General features: G+C 49.5%; 1 protein-coding gene and 1 non-coding gene across 9 annotated transcripts; one reads left to right on the plus strand and one right to left on the minus strand.

Moving 5' to 3' along the window:
• Positions 1-3: 3 nt before the first annotated feature.
• PLEKHA4 (pleckstrin homology domain containing A4) lies at positions 4-25,400 on the minus strand. Of its 8 annotated transcripts, none has more exons than XM_057711846.1 (20): positions 24,933-25,400; positions 24,256-24,345; positions 22,894-23,001; positions 21,021-21,093; positions 20,806-20,906; positions 20,539-20,648; positions 19,808-20,017; positions 19,169-19,448; positions 18,459-18,545; positions 16,515-16,562; positions 16,303-16,404; positions 16,008-16,157; positions 14,977-15,075; positions 12,707-12,847; positions 11,614-11,713; positions 11,464-11,540; positions 3,281-3,442; positions 1,296-1,354; positions 773-885; positions 4-460 (listed from the first exon to the last, which is right to left on the minus strand). In XM_057711846.1, exons 2-20 carry the CDS (start codon positions 24,337-24,339, stop codon positions 198-200), a joined length of 2,367 nt encoding a protein of 788 aa, XP_057567829.1. In that variant the 5' UTR covers positions 24,340-24,345; positions 24,933-25,400; the 3' UTR covers positions 4-197. The 8 variants fall into 8 exon arrangements, with proteins under 8 accessions (XP_057567829.1, XP_057567825.1, XP_057567830.1 ...); XM_057711842.1 differs by having other exon boundaries at positions 24,256-24,396; XM_057711847.1 differs by having other exon boundaries at positions 16,303-16,383; positions 24,256-24,439.
• TRNAE-CUC (transfer RNA glutamic acid (anticodon CUC)) lies at positions 18,064-18,136 on the plus strand. Its single transcript has one exon. It is a non-coding gene; the product is annotated as a tRNA-Glu (tRNA).
• Positions 25,401-26,224: the final 824 nt, after the last annotated feature.

The following is a 26,224-nucleotide window of genomic DNA, read 5'->3' on the forward strand; positions in this document are numbered from 1 at the left end:
AAGTTATCGACTAAAAGTTTTAATCCAAATTTGGACAAGTGTTGGGAAACCCAAGCTTAGGCAATAGAAACCACTCCCCTTCTAGGCCACCAGAGGGGACCAGATCACACCCCCAGGTTCCAGGAGAGGCTCCAAAACTCCGAAAGGTACCGCAGGCCACGCCCTCACTCTCTGATTGGCTGCCACGTTTGGGCGGGTCAGAAGCTGGACTGCAGCAGTGTGACTCGCAGAGGCCACGCCCCCTCATCCTGGGTTAGGGCCGGAGGGGCGGCCCCGGAATCCCAGGTCGGCTCCCATGTGGCGGGGCCTGTCCCGCGCCCACTACCTCTGTGGGAGAACCCGGTGGAGCGGGAATTGCTCGCTGGAGGAGATCTTGGGGGTGAGGACACCTGGGGCATGGGGTCTGCCGGAGGCGGCGGGGCAGGGGGAAGAGGGTCTCCTCGAGAGTCCAAATTTCCACCTGGAGAAGACGAATGGGGAATGAGAATGGCAAACTCGGGGACCCAGAAGTCCAGACCCACCCACCCCTTCCCGTCCTGGCCTTTCCTCGCAGATCTAGTAGTCCGGCCTCCCAGCCCTCTCCTCTCCCAGACTCAGCATTCCTGGACGCCGGCTCCCTCCTGCTTGAGATCTAAAACTCTCAAGCCCTCTCCAGCTCTTTCCTCATCAATATAAAGGATTCCTCAGACCCCTCCCCATCAGGAGCTAGGATTCCAGGCCTCGGCCCGCTTCCCTAAAACTCAGGAGCCCAAAGTCCCCAGCCCATTCTCACCTGTCATCATTCTGTGCCACTGCGACGCCTCAGTGGCCAGGGCTTGAGAGAGGCTGAGAACTCGCTCCCGGTGCCCTTCGGATGTCGGCAAATAAGGGATAGTGTTCCTTGGACTAGAAAAAAAGAGATTTGGGGAACTTGTGTGATTAGCCAGTACGGTGAGGACCACAGTGCGGCGCGTGTCCTTCTGGGAGTTGTAGTTCTTAGCACGTGTCTCTAGAGGATTTTCAACTTGGTGCGACCCTCTTTTTTAAAATCCTGTGTGCGTTGTGGGATTTGTAGTCCAGTTGCCTGAAAATTCCTCCGATTTCCTGACAGAGGGGCGGAGTGTGATATCGACCAAAGAACCGCAGTTCTCGCCGCGAACTAGCGCTTTCTGATTCCCCAGGAACTCAAAGGTCTCTAAAAGGTTCTGCGATCTGTAGTTTAGTACTCACGAGTACTCAGGAGACACTAATAGTAATACTAGTCTCCTCCCCTTTGTTGATTTCCCTGGTCCTTGCCCCGATCTCCAATTCCTTACCTGCTCCAGGACCCGGAGCTTCTGAGCCATTTCTGGGCTCCTGAGTGTCCCAGGACAGGCTGCAAAGGAATTGGGGCATTAGAATTCCTCACCTGGAAGTCCCCACGTTCTCATTTTGAGGGTGAAGGAGCTCAGAGAAGGGATAAAACTGCCCCAACGATACTGCCAATTTTTAACTACCTGAACTCCTGGAAAACAGGGAGAGTTCGGAAAATCACTCCCCACCCCCGCCAACACACAGCCCTTTTGTGTTCTGGTAAATGGCTTACTGCAAAGAACCCCTCTTCTCCATATGACTTAGATGAGACGGATGAGGTAAAATTGCTCTTTTAAAGCAGGACAAGAAAAATTAAACATAAGTCTCTCTGTGTGCTTGTTTGAGTCTCCTCCCTCCCTCCCTAATGTGCAGTGTGCATCTGCCTTACACATTAACCAGGGCTCCTCAGAGATGGCAGTGACTGCTCTATGGTAAAGATCAATTTTTTTTTCTCTGTCTTCTAACACTACCAATGTAACCTCTTACAAGAACAGCGTTCTTGGGACTTCCCTGGTGGCGCAGTGGTTGAGAATCCACCTGCCAATGCGGGGGACGCGGGTTTGAGCCCAGATCCGGGAAGATCCCACACGCCGCGAAGCAACTAAGCCCATGTGCCACAACTACTGAGCCTGCACTCCAGAGTCCTCAAGCCACAGCTACTGAAGCCTGTGAATCTAGAGCCCATGCTCTGCAACAAGAGAAGCCACCGCAATGAGAAGCGCCCGCACTGCAACAAAGAGTAGCCCCCGATCTCCGAAACTAGAGAAAGCCTGCTCGCAGCAAGGAGGACCCAATGCAGCCAAAAATAAATAAATAAATATTAAAAAAAAGAATAGCGTTCTTTCCCAACTCTGCAGGAGACCGTGGTGATTTGCTGCTGGCTTTGTGTGTGCTTTCCCACACTATGTATCCTTGGTGAACTTTTTATGTAAAATATCAGTATGCCATTTTGACATATGATCCTTTGGAAAATAGATATGAGTGTGCCTTTTGACTTCTAACAGATGGAAGAGTTTTCAGAGCTTTCTGAGAGTCTGTCTCCCAGGTTACAATTCTGTTCGGCTCAAATAAAATTCCCTTTTTTTCTTGTTAACTTGATTTTAATAGGATTTTCATGGACAAGATTCACAGCTGACCCCCACCTTGTTTACCTGTGACAAGAGCAGAAACAGACCCTGCAAATTTACATTCCTTTTGTCATAAATGATTAGCTGAACTCTTTGTCCCCCGAAGCCAGCTAGACATAGAGATAAACGTTTGGTGTTCAGCTGACTTGAGATGCCCCCAGTTTACAAAAACAATCCCAACTGTAAAATCACCCCCCTTGTCTAATTTCTCCCTAGAAAAGTCTAAGATGAAACCACCCATGGGAAATTCCCTGGCAGTCCAATGGCGAGGACCCCGTGCTTTCAGTGCCCAGGGTCCGGGGTTCAATCCCTGGTCGGGGAACTAAACTTCCAGAAGCCATGCAGTGGTGCAGCCAACACAAAAAACAAAAAACACATCCTGCAGATGTTCTGATCTTCGGATCTGAAGTGCTCTCCTCATCACAATAATGCTGATAAAGTTGATTTCCTTATGTGCTCCATTTTCTTTCTTTTTCTTTTTCTTTCTTTCTTTTCTTTTTTTTTTTTTTTTTTTTTTGCCTTTGACAACACATAGTAACTGAAACGGAAGATTGGGCTTCGAATCCAGCCTGTGACCGCTCACCGCCTCCCCAAGAAGGGAGAATGCTGGTGAGGTGGAGATGTTGTCACTGGCCCACCCTGTCCTCCACCGATAAGGGAGCCAGGATGCTGATTTCAGCACAGGTACAAGCGGGGTAAATCTGGAAACCCATTCTGGGTACGGAGGAAGGAAACATCCCCATTTTACAGGAGGGAAACAGGCACCAACTTGGAACTGAGAAGCCACTGCCGCCTCACTGCCCCACCCCTGCTTCCCTCACTTTTTGTTCCAGGTCAGGCTGGCGTCTGGCTGGGGACAGTGTCCTCCCCAGGGTGAGGAGCCGGGGGGAGGCTGGGCGAGGGAGAGGCCGTCCACACTCCTGGTTTCTCCGCATTCTCTCCAACTGCTCCTGGGCACTCATCCGGGGCCGGGCCAGGGGGACCTGGGGAGATGAGAAACACCGCGAGACTACAACCATGGCCTCTGTTTTCTCTCTTCCCTGAACCTCTCAGCCTCCTGTCTTGCCCTTCCCAGTAAGTTCACCCCTGGATCTCGAGGGCCATTTCTATACCAGGGGCAGAGGCTGTGTCCCTCTGCTGCTCGAGTCCTTCCATGGTCCCCAAGTGCTCTCAGGACAAGGGCATTGGAGGCCCCGTGTGGCCTGGTCCCTCCCCACCTTTCTGGCTGCAACTCCATCAGCTGCCCTGTTCAAACCTGGAGGCCCAGCCTGATAAACACCCACACTTCCCTGGACATGTCAAGTCTCTTCGCAGTAGTAGTCAGGACTTTGGCTTACTTGTAATTAAAAAAAAAAAAAAAAAACTCTGAATCAGCTTTGAAAACATTAAAAGTAAAAATGAGATTTATGGTGTAACTAGATCATCAGGAGGATAACTTTGGGTTTGCCTGAGGGAGGACTTTACAAGCTCTCTCGCCCTCAAAACCAGAGGGAAGAGACACACAGGGAGACTGTCACGTGACAACTGCAGTTACGCTGCCTCAAGCCAAGGAACTTTACTAGAAGCTACCAGAAGTACGGTCCTGATGACATCTTGATCACATTTATAGCTTAAGAACTTAAAATGTAAGAGGACGGAAATAAATCAAAGGAGAACTTGAACATCTGGAATATTCTCAGCCTATCTGTATTGCAAGGAAGCTCGCTCTGAAGAGAAAACCAAGGGTGTGGCCGGAAAACCATTTGCCAAGAGATTAAGCATGTGATGTGTGGTTCCAGTAAACCAACTCAGCAGAAAAAGCTGCCAAGTCAAACTGAAGGGGACAGAGGTGGGACAAAATGAAGGAAGGCTATTGGACATCTGGGATGCTACAGGCAGGAAATGGGCCAATAGAGCTGCAAACGTGTTATCATTGGACACAGACATGCACGGAGTGAGAACGCCACGCGACAACTGAGGTTATCAAGCCACAAACCATGGAACAGATCCCTTCCTAGCGCCTTCAGAAGGAGCATGGCCCTGCCAAGCACTTGATTTCAAATTTCTAGCCTACAGAACTGTAAGACAATAAATTTATTGTTTAAGCAAAAAACAAAGGGGGGTGGGGGTGGGGAGAGAACGCTGCACTGCAGTCTCCAACTAGAAAATTCTAGGCAGACAGCTTAGAGCTGTTGCTTAGTGTAGGATCAATCACTGCAGTTTACTCTATTTGACTCTGCTTTGGTCGATCCTGAGTCACAGGCCCACCTGTTATATACATCAGGGCCCCTGTAAATTAGCCCTGTGTCCCCGCCCCCGCCGCAGCCGCACTGTGGGGCTTGTGGGACCTAAATTCCCCAACCAGGGGATCAAACCCACGCCCTTGGCAGTGAACGTGCGGAGGTTTAACCACGGGACTACCAGGGAATTCCCTGGCCCTCTGTCATTTATTTCTTCACGGCAGGCCAGACCACTGACCCAAAAGCCTGCCGTGGCCAAATTTAAATTTTTACACATCCACTTGTTTCAAAGACAGCCCAAATATGTGGATATTTTTAACCATGTAGAGCCTGCCTGCTTTGACTACTCCGTGAAGCCCTACCCAGTATCTACTAGCCATAGGCAAGATCAACCTGTAGCTACAAAAGCCCCCAACCGGCTGCTTCCCTTAGGAGCTCTCTGACCCAGAGACTCCCCTCTCTGCTCCTAAGCACATCACCTAGACCCTTAAGTCCCTCCTCCAATCTCCTTCTTTCCGAGAGTTTCCTTGTCCGCCCCCCCTCCCCCAGGGCAGTGGCCCCCACGCAGTAAACCCTGGAGGGTCTCATGCTTGTAAGGGACTCTTCCCACAGGCACATCTGTCAACGTGGACCGACTAAAGCTCTGTGTGCTACTGCCACCTAGTGGTCATATCTTTTTCCTTGATCGGCTCTGAAATCCCTGGAACTCCTAACACTACCCCCGGATGTTGGCCGCGGTAGTGTTGAGGGAGGAGCCATTCCCAAGATTAGAGTTATTCGGCGCTGGCCCAACAATCCCGGTCCTATACACACACCCCTGAGAATAAAATGCCTCTTTTCCTAAGAAAGACAGATTGAGTACTTGGTTTCCACAGACAATAAAGAAGCAACAGACATCGCTTCTTGGCCTTTTGGCTAAGATCAAGTGCCATAAGGAAGCACCAGAAATGCTTTTAAATGCATTCGAGGGGAATTCCCTGGTGGTCCAGTGGTTAACGCTCTGCGCTTCCACTGTAGGAGACATGGGTTCGATCCCTGGTCGCGGAACTAAGATACCGCATGCCATGCGGGAGGGAGGGAGGGAGGAAGGAAGGAAGGAAGGAAGGAAGGAAGGAAGGAAGGAAGGAAGGAAGGAAGGAAGGAAGGAAGGAAGGAGAAAAGGAAAAGGAAAAGGAAAAAAGCACCTATTCGAACAAGCTGTCCTAACTAGCATCCCCGAACCGCGCTCCTGAAAGCCAGCCAATCAGCGATGGCCCCGCGTTTCTGAAAAATCAGCCAATCAGCAACAGATACAAAGCTTCCCCCATCTTAAGGTCGAACAACTGCTAAACACTCCTGGTTCCCAAAGTCCACCGGTTTCCGAACTCTACGCCATATGACCTCAGCTCTTGGCTGACCTCAACTCTTGGCTTTGCTCAGAGCGACTGTATCTTACAAGAGGTCTGTCTTGCTTAAGCAAGTAGTAAATTCAGCTTTGCTTCCGATACAGAGCATCAGTTTCTTTGTTTATCCCCTCCATGTATTTGCGTACCTAGGCTGTTCCCTGTTTGGAGTAGTTTCCTGCATGGCCAAGCTTTCTTCATTCATCCAGATTCAGTTTACCTAACATTTAAAAGATTTCCCAATGCCTACAAAGCTCCCCTATGATATGTCTCATCCCTGTTGGATGTGTATGAGGACTGCATTCATGCTCCTCCCGCATCGGACTCCAGCATCAGGACTAATTCATGGCAGGGCCCCCAACACCTTCCACAGGGGCTGGCCCATCTATGATGAGCAAATAAGGGAATTCGGGATTTCTTCCTGCACTGGCCAAAGTTTAGGGAGAAGGGGAACGACAGCAGCTCCTCTTGACACTCTACTTGGATTGGTCATCTGCTGATGGCTTAGTGAGCCTCAGAATGGTCCTGCTAAGCCCATCAGCCATACTCTTCCTGCAGGACCCCTTTGCCAGCTTCAGGATGGGGGAAGCCACAGAAAAATAGGGGTCATGACACAGAGATTCACTACACGGCAAACTCAGAAGAGTAGGTCCTTGAAAACAAGGACTGGTTTGGGGACCTCACCTTGTAAAGCCTGATAGTCAAGAAGGGTCTGAGAAATTCATCGACCTGAACTGAACAACCCTTCAGTTGGCGGATCGCGTTCTGGAGGTCAGAGCTCTGTGCTCCCAAGAGACCGTGCACAGTTGTTCAGGTTTCTCACTGCCCAAGGGCTGAGCCTTCCATTGGCCATGCCAGGTTCCGCCCACACAGAAGGGGGTGTCTGTCTCTAATTCACAAAAAGGCATCCTGTAGGCTAGCAGAAGCCCTGGCTTCCTAAATCCCCACCTTGGTCTGGACATTTGCACCCCGTTGTTTCCCTGCTTTGCCATGGATAAAGTCTAGCTCATCCTTCAAGGTCTGTCTCCAGGAAACCACCCTCAACATGCCCAGGCTGCCTGGGAGCTGTCCCCTGAAGTCCCCAGTGCCTCGTGCTTTCCCCATCTCAGCACACACCTCCCCCTGTTCTCATAGTGTTTGCGTCCGAGGTTCTTCGATGCCTGGGATCTGGCCTGATTCAGTTCAGGAACCCCAGTGCCCGGATAAAACCCAGTACACAAGAAGCCAGGGACCACCCCAGCACCAATGAGAATGGCAATCTTGTTGGCTCCACCTTCAAAGCCAGTTCCCCAAATCTCTTATCTGTCATTCCAAAAAAAAAAAAATCTGATACTGACACTTGTTTTTCTAAATCGGTGCCAATGTGCACCCGGTGTTCGTGATGTATGGCATTATCTAAGTCACACCCTCTGTCACCCAGGCTTCTGCCATCAACTGTAATTTTCTTGCTTTGTGATTTGTTTTGTTACTTATGACTTCTGGTTTAATTGCTCTCTGGAGATGTCAAAAAGAGCCAAAGATCGCTCCAAAGAGAGTGAAAAGAAACAGAAACATCTGTCACTTCCAAGAGCTCAGGAAGTAGAAACACATCAGGAATAGGACTGTGGAGCCTCTGCGGGGACATCTCACTGAATAGGACCCTCGACATGTGATGTGATGGAAACAGAAAGACACATTGAGGAAGTTTAACTGGGACAGTGACACCAGGAACTGATGACAAGTAGAGAAACTCTGCAGAAGACAAAACCTGAAGACCTGGACCCTGTGTTGATGAGGAACTAACTGGATGCCACTGACTGGCTTTTGGTCACGAAACAAGCTAGAACATTCCATGAAGACCATTGGTCGTGTGCATTGGCTGGCTTCTTCATACACTGAAGAAGTATATGATGTAAAATATTTGAATATCTGGGGTGGCAGAGCCTCTGCAGGTCAGAAATTATAATCGATGAGTTTGCTAAGATAACAGCTGATAAAAACTGAGTTCTCAAAAAAAGGTATATGGTGGATCAAAGAGCTCTGAAGTGATGCTGTGCTCCTGTAAAATTGTCACCGACAGCAATGAGAGATGACAATGACAGCCTTGAAGGATGCCAGGCTCAGGTGGTCTGCTCGTGGGTCCGCTGGAGCCACGGGCATACACACAAGACACAGTTGGCAATGCCTGGGAAAAGCCGACATCCGAAATATTTGGAAGATGTCTACAATTTTCCTGGGCATTATTATGCAAACAAGAAATCATGGCATCTCCACCCCAAGGTACACTGCAGCATTATTTACAATAGCCAAGACACGGAAGCAACCTAAATGTCCATCGACAGATGAATGGATAAAGAAGATGTGGTCTATATATACAGTGGAATACTACTCAGCCATAAAAAAGAATGAAATAATGCCATTTGCAGCATTAGACCTAGAGATGATCACACTAAGTGAAGTCAGACAGAGAAATACCATACCATATCACTTACATGTGGGATCTGAAAAATGATACAAATGAACTTATTTACAAAAAAATGGAAACAGAGGCAGAGACATAGAAAACAAACTTATGGTTACCAAAGGGGAAAGGCAGGGGGAAGGATAAATTAGGAATTTGGGATCAACAGATACACACTACTGTATGTAAAATAGATAAACAAGGACCTACTGTATAGCACAGGAAACTATTCAATATCTTGTCATAACCTATAATGGAAAAGAATCTGAGAAAAAAATATATATATACATATATATATATATAACTGAATCACTTTGCTGTACACCTGAAACTAACATAACATTGCAAATCAACTGTACATCGGTAGAAAACAATTTAAAAATTTAAAAAAGAAACTGTGGCATCTCTACACACAGCTTGTAATGATGGAATTTTACACTCCGTGAAGAGCAAGGATAAACCGCCCACCACACACACACACACACACACACACAAAACTCCACACTGGCTACAGGCATCAGGAACCCAGGACCCAAGACTTCTTAGGGATGCCATCTCTGCAGCTTCAAATACTCAGGATGAGGTTAATAAATCATCACCAACAAATGCAAGCACAGACTTAGGGCTCTGACGATGTTTTAAGATGACTCCGAGGGTGAAAACAAAAGGACCTATTTTTCTCAAAGCCCTCAAGCAACCAGATTTGGTGTCACTGATGAGAAGAGGATGAAACTGAACCTTATTCATTTCACCCAAGGTGATAGGGTAAAAGTGGAAGCTCCCACTGGACCCAGGAATGACTCGCCTGGTGGGTATTAGTCGGGGGACAGATAAACTGCTGATGTGGCATGAGATTCAGAGATGGGAGAGGATTACAGCGATGCTGTTGATGACATTGGGGACACAGGGCAGAAAACTCCCCACAGACAAAATCGTGAAATGGGCCATCAGTTCAATGCTGACCTTCAACGGTATATATTTATGAGCAACAAGAGTGTCTAACCACTTTACTCAATTAAAAGGACACTGCCCAGACAAGACCCTTTATTAAGGAGCAGATGAGGGAATTCCTTGGAGGTCCAGTGGTTAGGACTCTGCGCACTTTCACTGCCGTGGCCCAGGTTCAATCCCTGGTGGGGGAACTAAGATCCCGCATGCCACACTGGGGTGGGGGGGGAGGGGAGGAGCAGATGACACGGCAAGAAACTCTACTAAGGCCACCTGCTTCGTCCTCAGGAAATCCCACCCCTAACCCTGCCTCAGATGTCCAACTCCAACTCCATGATGACATTGCTGGTCCGACCAATGACCCCTGTCCCGAGTCTTCAAGCCACCAGTTGTCATACACATTCACTGTATGTGAATAATTAGGTACTTGGCTTCCTTTGTACTTGGATGTGTGATGTGATGTTTTACTAAACCTTTTCCTTAGAAATAAAAAGCGCCTGATATTTATAGCCTATTTTTATTCCACTGACTCCTTCATTTAAGTAATTCATTGCTATTTTTTTTAACGTGGCATTTAAATGGTGATGTTATGTATAGCCTTCATCCCATTTCGTATGCATATTCATACATTTTATTGGAGAAATGGTAATGTGTTTGCTTAAGTGTGCTGCTCCAGATGGGGCGGGCCGTATTACAGAACACACAGTACACGCACCAAATTACTATAATCTGCAAAACTTTGCATTTTAAACGACATCTGGTCACAAGGCTTTTGGATAAGGTTTGAAAACTGATATATCTAAAATCTGACTCCGTCTCGACGTCTCCACGTTTTCTAACCTAGTGCAAACAACTGTTATCTCCACCCTGAATTAGCCCAGTCTCCCCCTCGCTGGTTCCCTGCCTCAGCCCTTGTTCACACTGTCTGTTCCCCAAGTGGCCGCCAGAGGGCGCCGGTTCCCACTTACAGCGGCTCCAGTCCCGGCTCAGAACCCTCCATGGCTCCGGGCTCACCCAGTATCAAAGTCCTCATCTTGGGCCACAAGGCCGAGCACGATCTGCGCCTATTACCCCTCAGTCCGCATCAGCACCTCTCTCTGTCTTGCTCGGTTACTCGGTTCCACCCACACCGGCTTTCTAGCTCCTCCTCCAACACGCCAGACTCTTCCGCCCTGGAATCTGTGCAAACATGGTTCCCTTTGTCCCTAATGCTCTTCCACCAAACATTCCCAAGGCTCACTCCCTTACCTGCTCCGGGTGTCTGCAGAAGCATCACCTCTCCAGAAGCCTCCCCAGACCAAGCCATTTACAATTGCATCCCTTCTCCAAGTATCCCAAATCCCCTCGCCATGCTATTTTTATTTATGTAAAATGAGCAATATTTATAACATAAAATAATCTATAGTAAATTATTTATTATCTGCCTCTGTCAACTAGACTGTCAGATTCATGAGAGAACGATTTTTTTTTTCCTCATCTTGTTCACGTTTGGGTCCTAAGCACCTAAACAGCTCTATGTGATAGAACTTTCCTGAATGATGGAAATGTTCTATATTTTCACTGTCTCCTGAACACTTGAATGTGGCAAGGGAAAGTGAATTTTATTTTATTTCATTTAAATTTACATAGTCCCATGTGGCTACATATTTAATAAATATCTGTTGAATGAATGATTGGTGAATGAATGAAGTGCTTGCTCTAAGGCACTACTTTCAAGCTTTAGGGACATTCATCCAGTTTGACTCCTCACACCAGCTCTAGGTGGTAGACACCGCTATTAGCTCCATTTTGCAGATGAAATAATGGCGGCAGAGAGGTTTCATAATGGACCCAAAGTCACACAGTTTAAAAGTGGCAGAGAAAAAATCTAATCCCAATGCTCTTGAAAATTCTTGCTCTCTCTGCTCTGGGATGTGGCCTTAGAACTCTCCTCTCCCATATGTTTCCCCAAGAATGAGTGGTCTGTGGGGGTCAAAGGGTTACAATGGACCTGAGGAGAGGGATGGACTGCCTACCTTGGTTCCTGGCCGTGGGGAAGCAGGGCGGCGACCCTCAGGGCTGGAAGCCCGGGAGACCCTTGGAGATCCAAGACCTGGAGGGGCAGAACGGGACTGGTGAGGAGGAGGAATGCCGAGCAAGTCAACCTCCCGACCTGGGATGCTCACCTGAGCGAGGGCTGGTGAGCTCTCTGTCCCCGCCTGGCGGTCGACCCCAGTCAGCCTCGGGGGACTGCGGTGAGCTCAGTTCTAAGGACTCAGGCAGGCTCTGGAGAGGTCAGGAAAGGAGAATAATAATCACTATTATTACCATTTTCAAGCAGTTAGCAATGGAAACACTGCATAAGTAGGTTTAAGATTGAAAACCAGGAGCCAGACCTGGTTTTCAAATCTCAGCTCTGCAATTTTTTTGCTGTGTGAACTTGGGCAAGTTACTTTACCTCTCAGTGCCGTAATTCACCTTTTGATATGAGGATTGAATCGATACATGTAAGGCACTTAGAACAATGCCTGGCACATGGCAACGCATTATACATGTGAGGTTTTACAATGAATATGCAGCTGGCACGGTGCTAAGTACTTAACCAGCATTATCTCATTGAATCCCCTCAGTAAATCTACAAGAGAGCTCTTATTATCCCTATTTGACATGGGGGAAACTGAGGCTCAGAGAATGAGGTCAATGACTGATGTCACAAAGATGGCAAAGTTGAGATCTAAAGCCAGGTCTCCCGGATACATGCTCTGATGGTCAGGGCCGGCAATAGTTCTATCCAGCTATGACCATTGTGGCTCCTGATTCCTGAGGGCTTACTCTATGTCAGGCGCTTCCTAATCACAATTTCTCCTTCTCACAGTACCCTGCAAGGCAGGGGTTAAGATCAGTGGTGTCTGGTAAGTGTTAAACAAATGCCTCTCTGGGAGAAAAGAGCCCTGGTTTGTAGCATTTGCCAATTTCCGTGTTGTAAATCCTCCTACCATGGTCAATTTCAAGCTACCAACATGCCATCACTGAACGTGGAGTTGAGAAGAGATGCAGGCAACTGGACTTTGGGAGGCGTTGGGAACTGGGTCCAGCACATCACTGGATGATGATCAAAGTATGACGAATAAGAAAACAAAAGCTTCCACAGCTTAGGATACATACCTGAGGTTGGTTTGCTGATCAAGGGAGAGAGAAAGAGGTGAAGGGGTAATGAGTTGGGCTAGGGGCAGATGGGACAGCAAGCTGAGGGTGGGGAAAGAGCTGTGTGAGTCTCACCTCCCTCTCTGAGGACTCCTCGACTTGAAGTGCAGGGGATGGGGAGTCAGGCTCAGTGTGGGGGGGTGGTTTCTGGGGCCCCCCCAGACCCGCCAGTGTGTCTTCCACCATCCACAGTTGCTGTTGAGCAGATGCTCTGTCCTGAGGAGAGGAAAGGAATTTGTTACTCAAAGGTGGGAAAATGCAAGGAGGGTTAAAGTTGATAGGCCATGGAAAGGGTCTGAAACGTCCCCATCCCATTGATCCACCACCATTTATCATAAACATTGTCATTTTTGTACTGTTCTGCATTGTTACCTCTGTTATTAATAGGTGACCACATAAATACATGTGAGTCTGTTTCTGAATACCCTATTTGTCTAACCTTGTGTCAATACTACACTGCCTTCTTGTTAACTGTAGCTTTACAGTTAGACTAACGTCCAGTTATGTTAGTCCTCCAACTTTGTTCTCAGAGGCTGCCTTGGCTACTGTTGGTCTTCTGCAGTTCCAGATACAATTTAGAGTCAGCTTGTCAATCTCCACATATTGTATTGGGATTGCAGGTCCCCACTGGGGAAATCAACCTGGGGAGACCACACCTTTATATTTCCTATCCATGAACATGGTACATCTCTCCATTTATATGTCTTCTTTAATTTTTCTCAGTGACATTTTGTGGCTTTCAGATGTCTTGCATGTCTTTCATTAGATTTCTTCTAGATAGTTAATTTGTTTATGTTAATTGTAAACACTATTGTTTATAAATGTTTACATTCTAATTCTTTGATATTAGCATTCAGGAAGACAATTGCTTTTTGCATGTTATCCTTGCATTCAGTTACCTTGCTGGATTTGCTTATTCTAGGAGTTTATCTGGAGATTATTTTGCATTTTTTACATACATGATTTTGTCATCCGTAAACAAAAACAGCTTTACTTCTTCCTCTTTGGTCCTTATACCTTTGAGTTATTTCTCAGACTCACTTGCACGGTCTAGGATCCCTGGTACAATGCTGACTGGAACTGGCAATGGCAGACATCCTTGTCTTCCAGATATTGGGGAAAAGCTTTCAGTATTTCACTGCCAACAACAATGCTTGCTGTAGGTTTGTTATAGATGCCTTATCAGATTAAGGAAGTTGCTTTATACTCCTACTTTGCTGAGAGATTTTTTTAAATTAATAATTTATTTATTTATTTTATTTTTGGCTGTGTTGGGTCTTCGTAGCTATGCACAGGCTTTCTCTAGTTCTGGTGAGCGGGGGCTACTCTTTGTCATGGTGCACGAGCTTCTCGTTGCAGTGGCTTCTCTTCTAGAGCACAGGCTCTAGGCACGAAGGCTTCAGTAGTTGTGGCTCATGGGCTTAGTTGCTCCTCGGCATGTGGGATCTTTCCAGACCCGGGCTCAAAGCCATGTCCCCTGCATTGGCAGGCAGATTCTTAACCACTGCGCCACCAGGGAAGCCCCACTGGAAGATTATTAACATGAAAGGATATTACATTTTTAAAAATATTTTTCCTGCACTTATTGAGATGACCATGTGGTTTTTCTCCTTTATTTTATTAAATGTGGTGAAATACATGGACCTATTTTCAAGTGTTAAATTAAGCTAGCATTCCTGTAATAAACCTAATTTGGTGGTGATGTATTGTTCTTTTCATATCTTGCTGGTGCTGAGTAACATCTAACACCAATAGGTGAGGGATTAGAGTTGAGGGGTGGATTTTAGGAAGAGGTGGGAGGAGGTTAGTATGAAGAGGATGTGGCTTAAATCTGTGAGTATGCATTTAATACTAGAAGCCAGAGATTCTAACTGAAGGTATATGATTTAGAAACTCTACTGCTAGGCTTAGAATGAAGACATAGGTCTGAGGCCAAGCAATGGGGCTTCAGGAGTGAGGCTTGAACTAAGGGATTGGATTTAGAACTGGAGTCTCCAGAGGACAAATTTAACAGCAAAAGTCAGGATGCAGAATGCAAGAGATGAACTTGGAGGATGGGACAGGGCTGAGGGGCAGAGTTTTGACCCCGAGGGTAGGGCTTCAAAATAAGAGGAGAGATTTAGAACCAGAGAGGGGAATGGTTCTGAATCTGAAGATAGGTCTTGAAGTGAAGGGCAATGTGTTCACTACAAGGGGTTTTAAATGAAAGGAATAGACAGAGGGGGAGGGGCTTAAGATAACACAGGAGTGGCTTTGATTCTGTGGGAGGGGCTTAAATGCAAAAAGGGTTTCCAAGTGAATTTGGAGTGCAGGGTGGGGTTAGGGGGCTTGGGGCATGGGTGTACCTGGGGGGACCCGAGGTGCAGCAGATACTCAAGGGTCTCTCTCAAGGTGCCCAGCTCCTGCTCCAGGCCGCTGTATGTGTCCCAAACCCGCTCTCGCTCCTCAGGTCCCAGAAAGGAGGAGACACAGAGTTAGCATGCCACCAGATCTTTCCCCATTCCATCTTTTCCTAGCTGAGCACGAGGAAGGGTAGCCTGGCCCCGGGTGCCCTGGGGGGTATACGGACCACAATCCCAAGGGCCTCTTTACTTAAACTATTGGGAACCCCTGAGTCCGTAGGGAACCTGCCATTCCAATGAACTGCTAGTGTAGACAAACAACAGCTTTCCCTGAATCTTCTGGATTACCTCTGTACTGCTCTAGGGCAGCAGGGTCTACAGATCTAATGAATTCTTGGAACAGACAAGACAAGACCATGAGCCCTGTGCACCCCTGGGCAGCAGAAACTTCCTTGCTAATACCAATAATAATAACAGCAGCTAATATTTATTTGACACTTACTATGTGCCAGGCACTGTTCTTAAAATCTTACTTAATTCTTGTGAGATGGGTACTATTAATGTCTCCATTTTCCAGATAATACAAATTACAGCTAACACAAGTATTGCTTACTATATACTAGGTATGAAAGTGTTAAACATTCATTCATTTACATATATTTATGACATCTTCACAATGGCCCTATGAAATAAATACTATTTTTACTCTCTCAAGTTTACGTAAGAGGCATCTAAGGCCCAGAGGGGTTAAGTAACTTTTCTAAGGTCACATAGCAACTATGAATGGGAGCTGAGAGTCAAAGCCAGGAAGTCCATATCGAAATCATGCTTTTAAATGGCTAAATTAAATACTGCTGTTTCTTGGCTGCTTGCCCCTGACCCTCTAGTCCTGTCAAGATCATTGGTTTTAAATGGAGGGGGTGGAGATTCTCAAGAAGTACCTTCCTAAGAGCCTTTGGGGGAAAGTTCCTTTTAGAAACAACCTGTAGAGTCCTGGGGTCTCCTGGGATGTATATCCCTTCCCAGATGCTCACCTGGGTCAGGTGACAAAGAGTGGCCCTCACACTGACTAGTCGGTCCTGCAGGAGGCGCTGGCGTCCCCAAGCCCTCCCAGGAGCTGCAGCTTCCCTGCTTGTCTGGCCCAGCTGCTGTCGGGTCAACTCCAGGGCTGCTTCTAGCTGCTCCTGCACCGGGAGGGAAGACGGTTAGACTTCTGGAACCACATCTTGCCTCAGGGAGAGAGAAAAGTTGTCCTCCTATACCCTTGGGTATGCTGGGGACCAGGATGGGCTAGAGCAGTTGTCCCTCCCCTGTCCCAGAGCCCTGTACCTTCTCCTCCTGCCTCTGATCTATCTCCTCCTGCAGCCTCCTCAGGAGCCGGTCCTGCCCACACAACTTGGTCAATAGAGTCTGGAGAAAGGAGGACAGGAGCTATTTATGGACTAGATCTGGCTCTTTCCCCTGCCCACCCTGTCCCACCATCTAAAACATTCTCTCCGCAACTCTGGGAACTCAGCAAGGGTTTGATCAGGAGAACTTACATCCGTCTCCAAGCTTTGATGGAAGCTTGAGTCTAGAGGGGGACCCGGCTGAGGAGAAAGAGAAAAGTTGGAGGTCACATGCCCAAATAGGTCCTTCTGTAGTTCAGTGCTGAGCTGAGCCCTATTTCTAATGACAGACACCCCTGTCCTTATTAGCTCTGTTCCAAGCTTTAGCAAACCTCAGTAGACCAACTGCCAGATTTTTGGCTTTAGGAAGTGGGCTTTGCTACCAAATAGCTACAGCAAATATAATAATTAACAGAGAAAACTTAGAAAGTTTCTTTATGACTGAGAATAAAACAAGGACGCTCACTACCACTGTTATAGTTTAACACAGTATTAAAGATCTTGACCAATGCTATAAGATAGGAAAAAGAAAACAAAAGTGGAAGGATAGGAAGGAGAATGATAAAACCACCATTATTTATAGATGATGTGCTCATCTACCCAGAAAAAAACAACAGCATAAAAAAATTATTAGAACAAATAAAAGATTTCAGCAAGGATGCTAGGTGTAAATGAAGTTACAAGCATTAATAACATATCTGTACACCGCTGAAAACTAGAAAATACTTTTTAAAAAAGAAGAATATACCATTCAGGATAAAGAAGATGTGGCATATACATACAATGGAATATTACTCAGCCATAAAAGGGATGAAATTGAGCTATTCATAGTGAAGCGGATGGATCTAGAGTTTGTCATACAGAGTGAAGTAAGCCAGAAAGAGAAAAACAAGTACCGTATGCTAACACATATATACGGAATCTAGAAAAATGGTACTGATGAATCTAGTGGCAGGGTAGGAATAGAGATGAAGACGTAGAGAATGGACTTGAGGACACCAAGGGGAGGGGAAGCTGGGACGTAGTGAGAGAGTAGCGTCGACATATACACACTACCAAATGTAAAATAGATGGCTAGTGGGAAGCTACCACAGAGCACAGGGAGACCAGCTTGATGCTTTGTGAAGACCTAAAGGGGTGGGATAGGGAGTCTGGGAGGGAGGCTCAAGAGGGAGGGGATGTGGGGATATACATATACATGTGGCTCTTTCACTTTGTTGAACAGCAGAAACTGACACAACACTGTAAAGCAATTATACTCCAATAAAGATTTTTTAAAAAAGACCATCAAAAAAAAGAAGAAGAAGAAGAAGAATATACCATTCAAATAACTATAAAAACTAACAGGGACACCCCTGGTGGTGCAGTGGTTAAGAATTCGCTGCAAATGCAGGGGACACGGGTTGGAGCCCTGGTCCGGGAAGAACCCACATGCTGTGGAGCAACTAAGCCTGAGCGCCACAACTACTGAGCCTGTGCTCTAGAGCCTGTGAGCCACAACTACTGAGAACGCGTGCCACAACTACTGAAGCTCTGCACCTAGAGCCCGTGCTCCACGACAAGAAAAGCCACCGCAATGAGAAGCCCGGGCATGGCAACAAAGAGTAGTCCCTGCTCGCAGCAACCAGAGGAAGACCATGCGTAGCAACAAAGACCCAGTGCAGCCAAAAAAAGAAAAACAAACAAACTATCTGGAGGGAATTCCCTGGTGGTCCAGTGGTTAGGACACGGTGTTCTCACTGCCAGGGGCCCAGGTTCAAACCCTGGTCAGGGAACTAAGATCCCTCAAGCCACACAGCATGGGCTGCTCCCCCCCAAAAAAACTATCAGGAATTTAGGAATTACCTTAACTAACAGCACACAAAAATCTCTATGGAAAAACTCAAATGAAAGACCTAGAAGAGTATATGAATGAATGGAGAGATATTCTATATATATGCCACCCAGTTTTCAGCAGCCCTAGGAAACTAATATAAGCACATATCCAGGCACTTTGAAATACCCAGTTTTCTCTGGGCACCAGGAGATGACAGTCACCCAAGCAAAGAAAGCAAGGGAGAGGGCTCTGGTAGATGTGAGGTGCCCCAGGATACCTACCAATAAAACCATGGAAGCCCGGGTCCCAGGAGGCCGCGGAGGGAGCTGGAGATATGTGGAGGAACCAGACGGGGCCTGAGAAGAGTACTGAAATAGAGATGTTTAGAAATTGGCATGTCTTAGTAACAAATATTAAAATGGATGTGTCCGGAATTGCAGAGCCTTAGGAGACTCTTTGAGGTTCAGAACTGGGCCCCCGGAACTTCCTCAACTCTCGGCTCTCCGGCTATGTGCACCCCGTGGAGACACAAAGAATGATAATAAATGGAAAGCCTGGAGTAACAGTCCCAGGGATCAATGGAAGTTGCAGTCTACTCTCTCTCACATTTGTGGTTACCTGTGGATTTTCTGGGCTACAATCCCGTGATGCTCAGAAAAAAATAGCAGGTGACCAACTTGGAAAGATAAACTGGAGACACCAGGCAGATGCACTCCACACTACCTCTCACAGCACTGTCCTAGAGGACAGTATTCTGGACTACAACCTCCATAATGCCTAAGGCGTAATGGCCAAAGACCAGCCTGAAGACCACCCTGAGAACTGATGGGAGATAAAGTTCACTCTCCCTTTCACAACTGAACCCATCTGTGATTAGGCTGAACTACAATCCCTATGATACCCAGGAGCCAATGGCCTAGAGACCAGCCTGGAAAGACAGCCCCATGGCCATATGGGAGATGTAGTCCCTCTCCGTGTCACCTCTGCTCACCGGTGTTCTGGCCTCATGACTCCAGTGCTGAGGACTCCTGGGCGGCCTTCCTCCCCCAGCCTCGGAGGAGGGTCCTCGGCGGGGAGTGGGGGGCCTGGAGAGAGTCTGGCGCTGGGAGCCCCAATCCAGGGGAGGCCGGACATCAATGCGACTCAGGGGGGTATGGGGTCTGGCAGAAGGTGCTGTATCTCCAGAGGAGGGAGGGGGTCTGCGTGCAGGAGCAGAACGGGGCCTGGGGAGGCTCAGAGGGGAGGGAGGGCGAGAGAGGGGTGTGAACAGGCTGTGGGAAAGAGAGAACAGGCAAATTGCATCAACTAGAGCCTCCTTACCCCGCTACCCATCAAGCCAGCCTCAAAGACGTGTCTCCCTTCAGTGTGTCTCACGGTCCCTAATGAGTAGGACACTCCTCGACTAGCCAAATCCTGAATAATTTCTCCCTTTGTGGTATCCCCTTCTTAGGACTTCTCCCCGACGGGCTCTGACCGCCCAAGAACCCAGAAAGTCACACACACCAGGGAGAAAGCACTCATTCACGCCCCTAATCAGTACCAGCACCGCCCTTCGGCCACGCCCGTAACCTTTCCTCTGAAGCTCAGCCCTATAGAACCTTCTCGTCCCAGACTCCCTCGTCCAACTCACTCTGGGCTCCTCGTCCTCCGAATCCGGGGTCCAGATTGGAGGTCAGCCGTGGGGCTGGGAGTGAGCAGCCGGCCACGACCTCTGGAAAGCCGAGCCACCTCCGGTGATTCTGAGCCGCGCGCTTCTTCCCCTCTGCTCACCTCTGGAGGACCACCGGGACCGCCAGGGCCCTCCCCAGTCTGGGGACGTGCAGATGACCGGGGTTGCCCACTAACGAGTAGACAGAGAAAAAGACGTCACTCCTTTCAACATTATAACAGCCCTTACTCCCATTTCATAGACAAGGACACAGGGACCTACAAAGAAAAAAGGGGAGGTGCACAATAAATCGCTGTCCCCATTTTGCAGATGGGGAAACTGAGGCCCGAGTTGCAACTGACTTGTGCAGGGCCACAAGCTCCGTCCAGGTCGCTGGGTCCAATGCCCTAGGCTATGCGTCTCCAGCCTGAAAATTGGGGCGGGCAAAGACAGCCTGGAGCCTTTTTTTTCTCTTCAATCTGACATTGTTTAAGTGGCAGCCTCAGGGGGTGGAGACTTCTGCGGGAGCCAATTAGAGAGTGAACAATATTGATGGACAAAATGGTGGGCGGAGCTTACAAGAGACAGACTTTTTGCTGATTGGAGGAGATGAAGCTCCCCTGGAGGTGGAGCCAGGGCCTCAAGGGGCGGAGTTAGCCGGACAATTAGCCGGACCCAGATTGGAGGCATAAGGTCAGGGGCGTGACCTGTACCTATCGTCCCCCTCCGCGCGGGAGGCCCGGCCCAGCGCCCGTAGCCAGCCCCGAAGGTCCTCCAGCGTGTCAGCCGCCAGAACGTACGTCCTCATGCCCGGGTGCTCCGCCTGCGGGAAGAGAGAGCTGGGGGACCCGCACGCCCGGGCCCTTCAAAAAGAAGGATGCCATGGACACTGGTCAAGGTCTTTTATCTCCAGTAATGGATGTCCATGCCTGCCCCCATCGCCTAGTGCCTTAGTGCCCATGGGGGACGGATGGACTCACAGTGAAGGTGAAGCGCCGCCCTCGGGGGGCTCCTGGCCCATCTGGCCTGATACTGTAGCTGGGGAGGAGGACGCTTCCCAGGACGCTCTCCTCGCGGCTGTCTGCAAAAGAGGGGCTGGGGTTAGGGATCACACAGGGATCTGGAGGCCCAGAGGCTAGAGGAAAGGGACTGTGGGAGGGGGGCCCGCCCACCCCACGCCAGCTGAGACACTGACCCTTGTAATAGAAGAGGCAATGGCCAGAGAGGACGAACCAGCGGCGTTTCCAGAGCCGGAGCCCGGAGCTGTCCTGGAGAGACAGAGTGGGAGTAGAGAGGGGAGGGAAAACAGGAGATGGAGACAGTGACACTTGGGGGCAAAGACTGCGAGAAAGGACAGGGACAGAGACTTGTGTTTGACGCAATCGATTCAGATGGAGAAGTGGAAACCAGTGGGTTGCACTTGAGGGGACACAGACTCTGGACACATAGATTCTGAGTTTGCTAGCTCCACCACTTTCTTTTCTTTTCCTTTTTTTAAGATTTATTTTATTATTTATTCATTTATTTTTGGCTGAGTTGGGTCTTCATTGCTGCGCACGGGCTTTCTCTAGTTGTGGTAGCTCCACCACTTTCAAACTGTGCCCTTAAGCAAGTCGTTTCCCCCCTAGGGACCTCATATTTTCTCATCTGTCAATTGGGGACTGAGAAGTGACAGGAAGATACTGCACCACACATGGGCAGCAGCTTTATATAGGAAGACTTGGCCTGATTATTATGGAGTGTGAGACACAGGGAGGCCAGGAAGGTGACGCTGAGTCATACCCTGAATCCTGCATCTCGGGACTTCCCTGGTGGCGCAGTGGTTAAGAACCTGCCTGGCAATGCAGGGGACACGAGTTCGAGCCCTGGTCTAGAAAGATCCCACATGCCATGCAGCAACTAAACTCACGTGCCCCAACTACTGAGCCCTCGTGCCACAACTACTGAAGCCCACGTGCCTAGAGCCTGTGCTCCACAGCAAGAGAAGCCACCACAATGAGAAGCCCACGCACCACAGTGAAGAGCAGCCCCCACTTGCCACAGCTAGAGAAAGCCTGCGTGCGGCAACAAAGACCCAACTCAGCCAATAAATAAATAAATAAGTTTTTTTTTTTTTTAATTCTGCATCTCCTCTGCCAGAACTACTCCACCCTGTGCCCCTCTTCTCCTCTTCAATCCATTCCCACAGAAGCAGCACGATCTTCTAAAATTATAAATCAGACCACGTGCGTCCCCTGCTCAAAACAGAGCTTCCCGTCACACTTAGAATAAATCTCAAATTCCTTACCCTAATTTGCTTGCTTACAGGGACTCTCAAACTTCGGTGCACATAAGAATCACCAGAAAGGCTTATGAAAACACAGATTCCTGGGTCCCATCCCTAGAGTTCTCCAGTCAGTAGATCTGAAGTGGGAGCTGACAATCTGCATTTCTAGAAAGTTCCAGGTGATGCTGGTCTGGGACCATACTTAGAGAACCTCTCTCTGCCGCCCTGTCACCTCTCCTCTCTCTCACCTGGGCTCGCTCCAAACACCAAACTTCGGCCTGCGGCAGGGCCTTTTGCTTTCAGAGTCCCTCTGCCCCTAGATCTTAACACAATGGGCTCCTTCTCATAATTCTGAGCTCAAAGGTCGTCGCCTCAGAGACGCCTTCTCTGACCAACAGTCAAACGTAGCTCTCATCCCTCAGCCACTTTCCAGCACATTCCCCCCTGTTATTTCTTCACAGTGCTTCATATCCCACCATCTGAAATCGAGTCCATTTGTTTATATACTAATTTATTATCCATCCCTGCCCCACCCCCATCTTGAATGTAGATAGATACTTGTTTGTCTTATTTGCATGAAATGTGCCCCAGGGCTTGGCACGTTGTAAATGTTCAAGAAGTGATCACTGAATGAATGAATGAATGAATGAATGAATGAAATGACAGAATAAGGGAGGAAGCAGGGATCAAAAACGTATATATATATTTGGAGAAGACGTGGAAGGAGAGAAACGCTGGACAGCCAGAGGCGCAGCCTCTAACATCACTTGGAGTGTCCTTTCCCTTCTCCCGCTCACTCTACCTGCTTATGAAGCCAGCCGCGGATGTGCACAGGGAGGTTGGGATCCCTTCTGAGCGCATTGGCCCTCTTCCCGAAGGCATGCACCTTGCTCACCGCCCGGGTGGACTTCTAAGAAGACAAGGAGGAGAGAAGTGAACAGAGCCTTGGGAGGGGCTTGGGGAGGTGGTGCAGTGGGACCTGGGAAACCCGAGGCCCTCATTCAGCTGCCTTTAGAACCTGGGTCAAGGAGGGAGCTGAAGGAGTTCCCTGGTGGCCTATTGGTTGGGATTCGGCGCTTTCACTGCCGAGGTCTGGGCTCAATCCCTGGTCGGGGAACTGAGATTAAAACAAAAAAGAAGGCAGCTGGGTTTGGGGATCAGAATTGCGTGTGCATAGTGCACAACTGACAGACACTTTTCATGGGTGGAGGGAGATGTTTGGAGGCAAAGAAGAGGCTACAGGCCACTGGGGAGGGAATCAATGGTCCACTGCCAAGGAGAGGATGCCCTTGGCCACCAGAGCCAGAGATGCAGCAGGGCCTTTGGGATCCAAACTGGCAATACTGCCTGGGAGGTCCCCATAATCAGGAGGGACCTCTATGCTGAGTCCCAGGTGCTGGGTCAGATGGAATCAAAGACACCTCAGTGCCAGGGAATGACATTCCTTAGCGACCATGTCCAGGGTGGTGGTGGGAGCTCCAAATCCCTCCATCCCAATAGAGGGGCCCCCCTCTCCTGTCCACACAGATATCCTAGGCACCCACGCATGGCCAGATTCCCACAGGATGCCCTTCCTTGGCGATGGTGCTGATCGAGGTCAAAATCAAATCTACAGAATCTGAACTTGGGAAGCTAGAAATGAGTGAGGGGAATGGCTGGAGGACAAGATAATGAATGTCATCACTGAACCTTGGGCTGGGGTGATGATTTGGGACGCAAGTATCTCAGGCCTCATGGGACATATTTATTGTCGGAGAAGGGTCTTTCCTTTACCAGATTTCAGAACTGGGTAGGAGGGATGGCTAGAGATAGGACACGGATGTCTCAGTCCTAATAAGAGTAGCCACTGAGTTCCTGGCCCGGGAGAGGGGAGGTCGTGGCTGGGGAGTGGCCTTATTTTAGCAACCAGAGTCAAGCAGGGTTGTTACTCTGGCTTCGAACGAGGAAAATACGAGGGGTGGGGACAGCTGGGAGTGCCTTTGAATTCCTAGCTGCAGCGGGTGGGCAGTTTGGAACCTTGCTAGATCTGGCAGACCCTGTTGCTAAAGATCCTTGCTCTTGACAACCGGAGTCCCTCGGGTGTCCAGGAAACCAGAGCTCGGGAACAGACGATGGGGCAGCCCGGAGCACCCCCTCCTCCCCAGACCAACCAAGAAGTTCGAACCTTGGTGCTCAGGCTGCCCAGTGAGGAGATGGTAGAGGCGCTGCTGGCCAGGCTGAGGCTACTCCGAGGTCTGCCTTCCTCCATCAAGGGCTCGGGGAGGGAAAAAAGGGGGCTGTGTGTGCCTCTCTGCAGATGACCCGGCTGGGGACAGAGACGGGGTCAGGGGCTTGCAGGTCGGAGGAGGCTGAGGAGAAAGAGCCTGTTGTTTGGGACCTGGGGGGTGCTGGAGGAGGCCTCGGCCCGGGACTGCATACCAAGAGTGATGCCAAGAGAGGTGGGCGGCACTGGCAGCTGCGGGGAGGGGGGCAGCTGTCTGCAGCCCGGGACAGAGAATAGGGGCCCCTTTATTCTTGGCCCCCCCGCCCCCCACACTCTGGCCAGGAATTTGACCCTCTCTGTGCTCAGAACCCCCCATTCTCTGCCTCTTTCCAGCTGCCCCCCAGCTACCTGTCTCCTGCCCTCCCACGTGCACCCCCAAAACATCCCTGCCGAGCCCTGGGCACCAGGAATGTGCACGCAGGCAGCGCCTCCCTTCCAGCCCAGCCGGGGAACTTACCAGCTCTGGAGTCCCAAGGACAGAGAGCACAAGAGGGCAGCGTGGATGCTGGGACACCCAGGCACAGTCCCCCTCCCCCTCTGCCCCTTAGGGGCTGCCTCTCAGAGCCCACAGTTCTCACCTGCTCATTCACACCCTTTCTGTCTCTTTGTCTCTGATGGTGTGTCTTCCTCTCACGCTCTCCCTTCCTCTTATACAGTCTCACCTTCTGTCTCTCTCACTCTCTAATCTCTGTCTCTCCCAGTCTCTCTCTTACTCATTCTCTCCTCTGAGGCACCCCCACCCCCATATCACTTTCTCTCCCACTCTTTCCCTTTCTGTCCAAATCTTTTTCTGGGACTCATGGAGTCTCTTCTTTAAGTCTCCATCCCGTTCTCGCTCGCTCTCCCTCTCTGTCTCGCCTTGTCTCTCTCTCTCTCCCTTACACTCAATCTCTTTCTCGTTCTCTCTCTCCCCGCCGTGGCCCTCCACCTCTGCTGTTTCCTCTTCTCTCAGATGTCCCTTCTCACTTTCTCTCTTCCCGGCTCTCCCAGTTTCTCCTTCCTCTCTGTGGGTCCTTCCCTCGCTCTGCCAGCCGCCCACGCGGCTGTGTCCCCTCCCAATCCCGGCTGACCCCGCCCCTCTTGGCCTCCCCAGCACAGCCTGACCTCTGGCTCAGCTGCCCCCACCGCTGAGGGGAGGGGCTGGGGGGCCACACACACACCCCCCCCTCCTCAACTCCCAGTCCCTGCTGGACTGGAGCCTGGGGAGCCAGGGTCCCATAAAGGCTGAAGCTGGGGCTCCTACATGTTTGGAGAGTAGGAGCTGGGCCTGGACTCCAGGGCCTCAGTGGGCTGGTCACAGTCAGGGGCTTGGGTCTTTGGCCCCACGCCCCCTCCCCCGAATGGAGATTGCTAGGATCTTGGAAGGGGTGGGGGGCTCAGACTCCTGGGTACCTGGGAAAATGTGAGCTAGGAGTCAGCACTCCTGAGCTGTGAATGGAGCTGGGGGTCTGGCAGTGTGGCTTTAAGTGGATGGACCCAAGGCCTCCAGTAAGGAGGGAGTGACCCCGGGTTCCTGGGTTCTGGCAAGAGACTGGTCAACTGGCCAGTGTCACTCTCCACCTCAGATTCAGATGAGAATTCTCTTCTAGACTGACGATGACCCCCTCAGGATGGAGACATAGGTCCTGGGTGTATTTTGAGGGACAACTTTACAGACCAGGTGGGGGGTGGGGGGGTGCAGGGGGACTGGGATTGTGTCCCTGGGCCTGGAATTTGTGGCAGAAGTCCCTCTACTCCCATGAGGTTCCGTTGGTGCTACCCAGCCAGAATTTCAGTTTGTGTAAGCAGAGGTTTTGTATAAATCTGAAGCAGGTGAAACCTAGGAGTGGAGCCTTGCGCCTGAGACAGGCAAGGGGTCTGAGTTTTTGGT

This window comes from Hippopotamus amphibius, chromosome 16 (genome assembly GCF_030028045.1).
Source record: "Hippopotamus amphibius kiboko isolate mHipAmp2 chromosome 16, mHipAmp2.hap2, whole genome shotgun sequence".
Lineage (NCBI taxonomy): Eukaryota > Metazoa > Chordata > Mammalia > Artiodactyla > Hippopotamidae > Hippopotamus > Hippopotamus amphibius.

What these genes read in the sequence shown, in the direction of transcription:
- PLEKHA4 (XM_057711846.1), bottom strand. Translation starts at nt 24,339, where the DNA reads ATGGAGGAAGGCAGACCTCGGAGTAGCCTCAGCCTGGCCAGCAGCGCC. An exon ending in TTGCCTCTTCTATTACAAGG is followed by an intron (nt 20,907 to 21,020) that starts GTCAGTGTCTCA and finishes CCTCTTTTGCAG; the next exon opens with ACAGCCGCGAGGAGAGCGTC. An exon ending in GTGGCACAGAATGATGACAG is followed by an intron (nt 461 to 772) that starts GTGAGAATGGGC and finishes CGTCTTCTCCAG; the next exon opens with GTGGAAATTTGGACTCTCGA.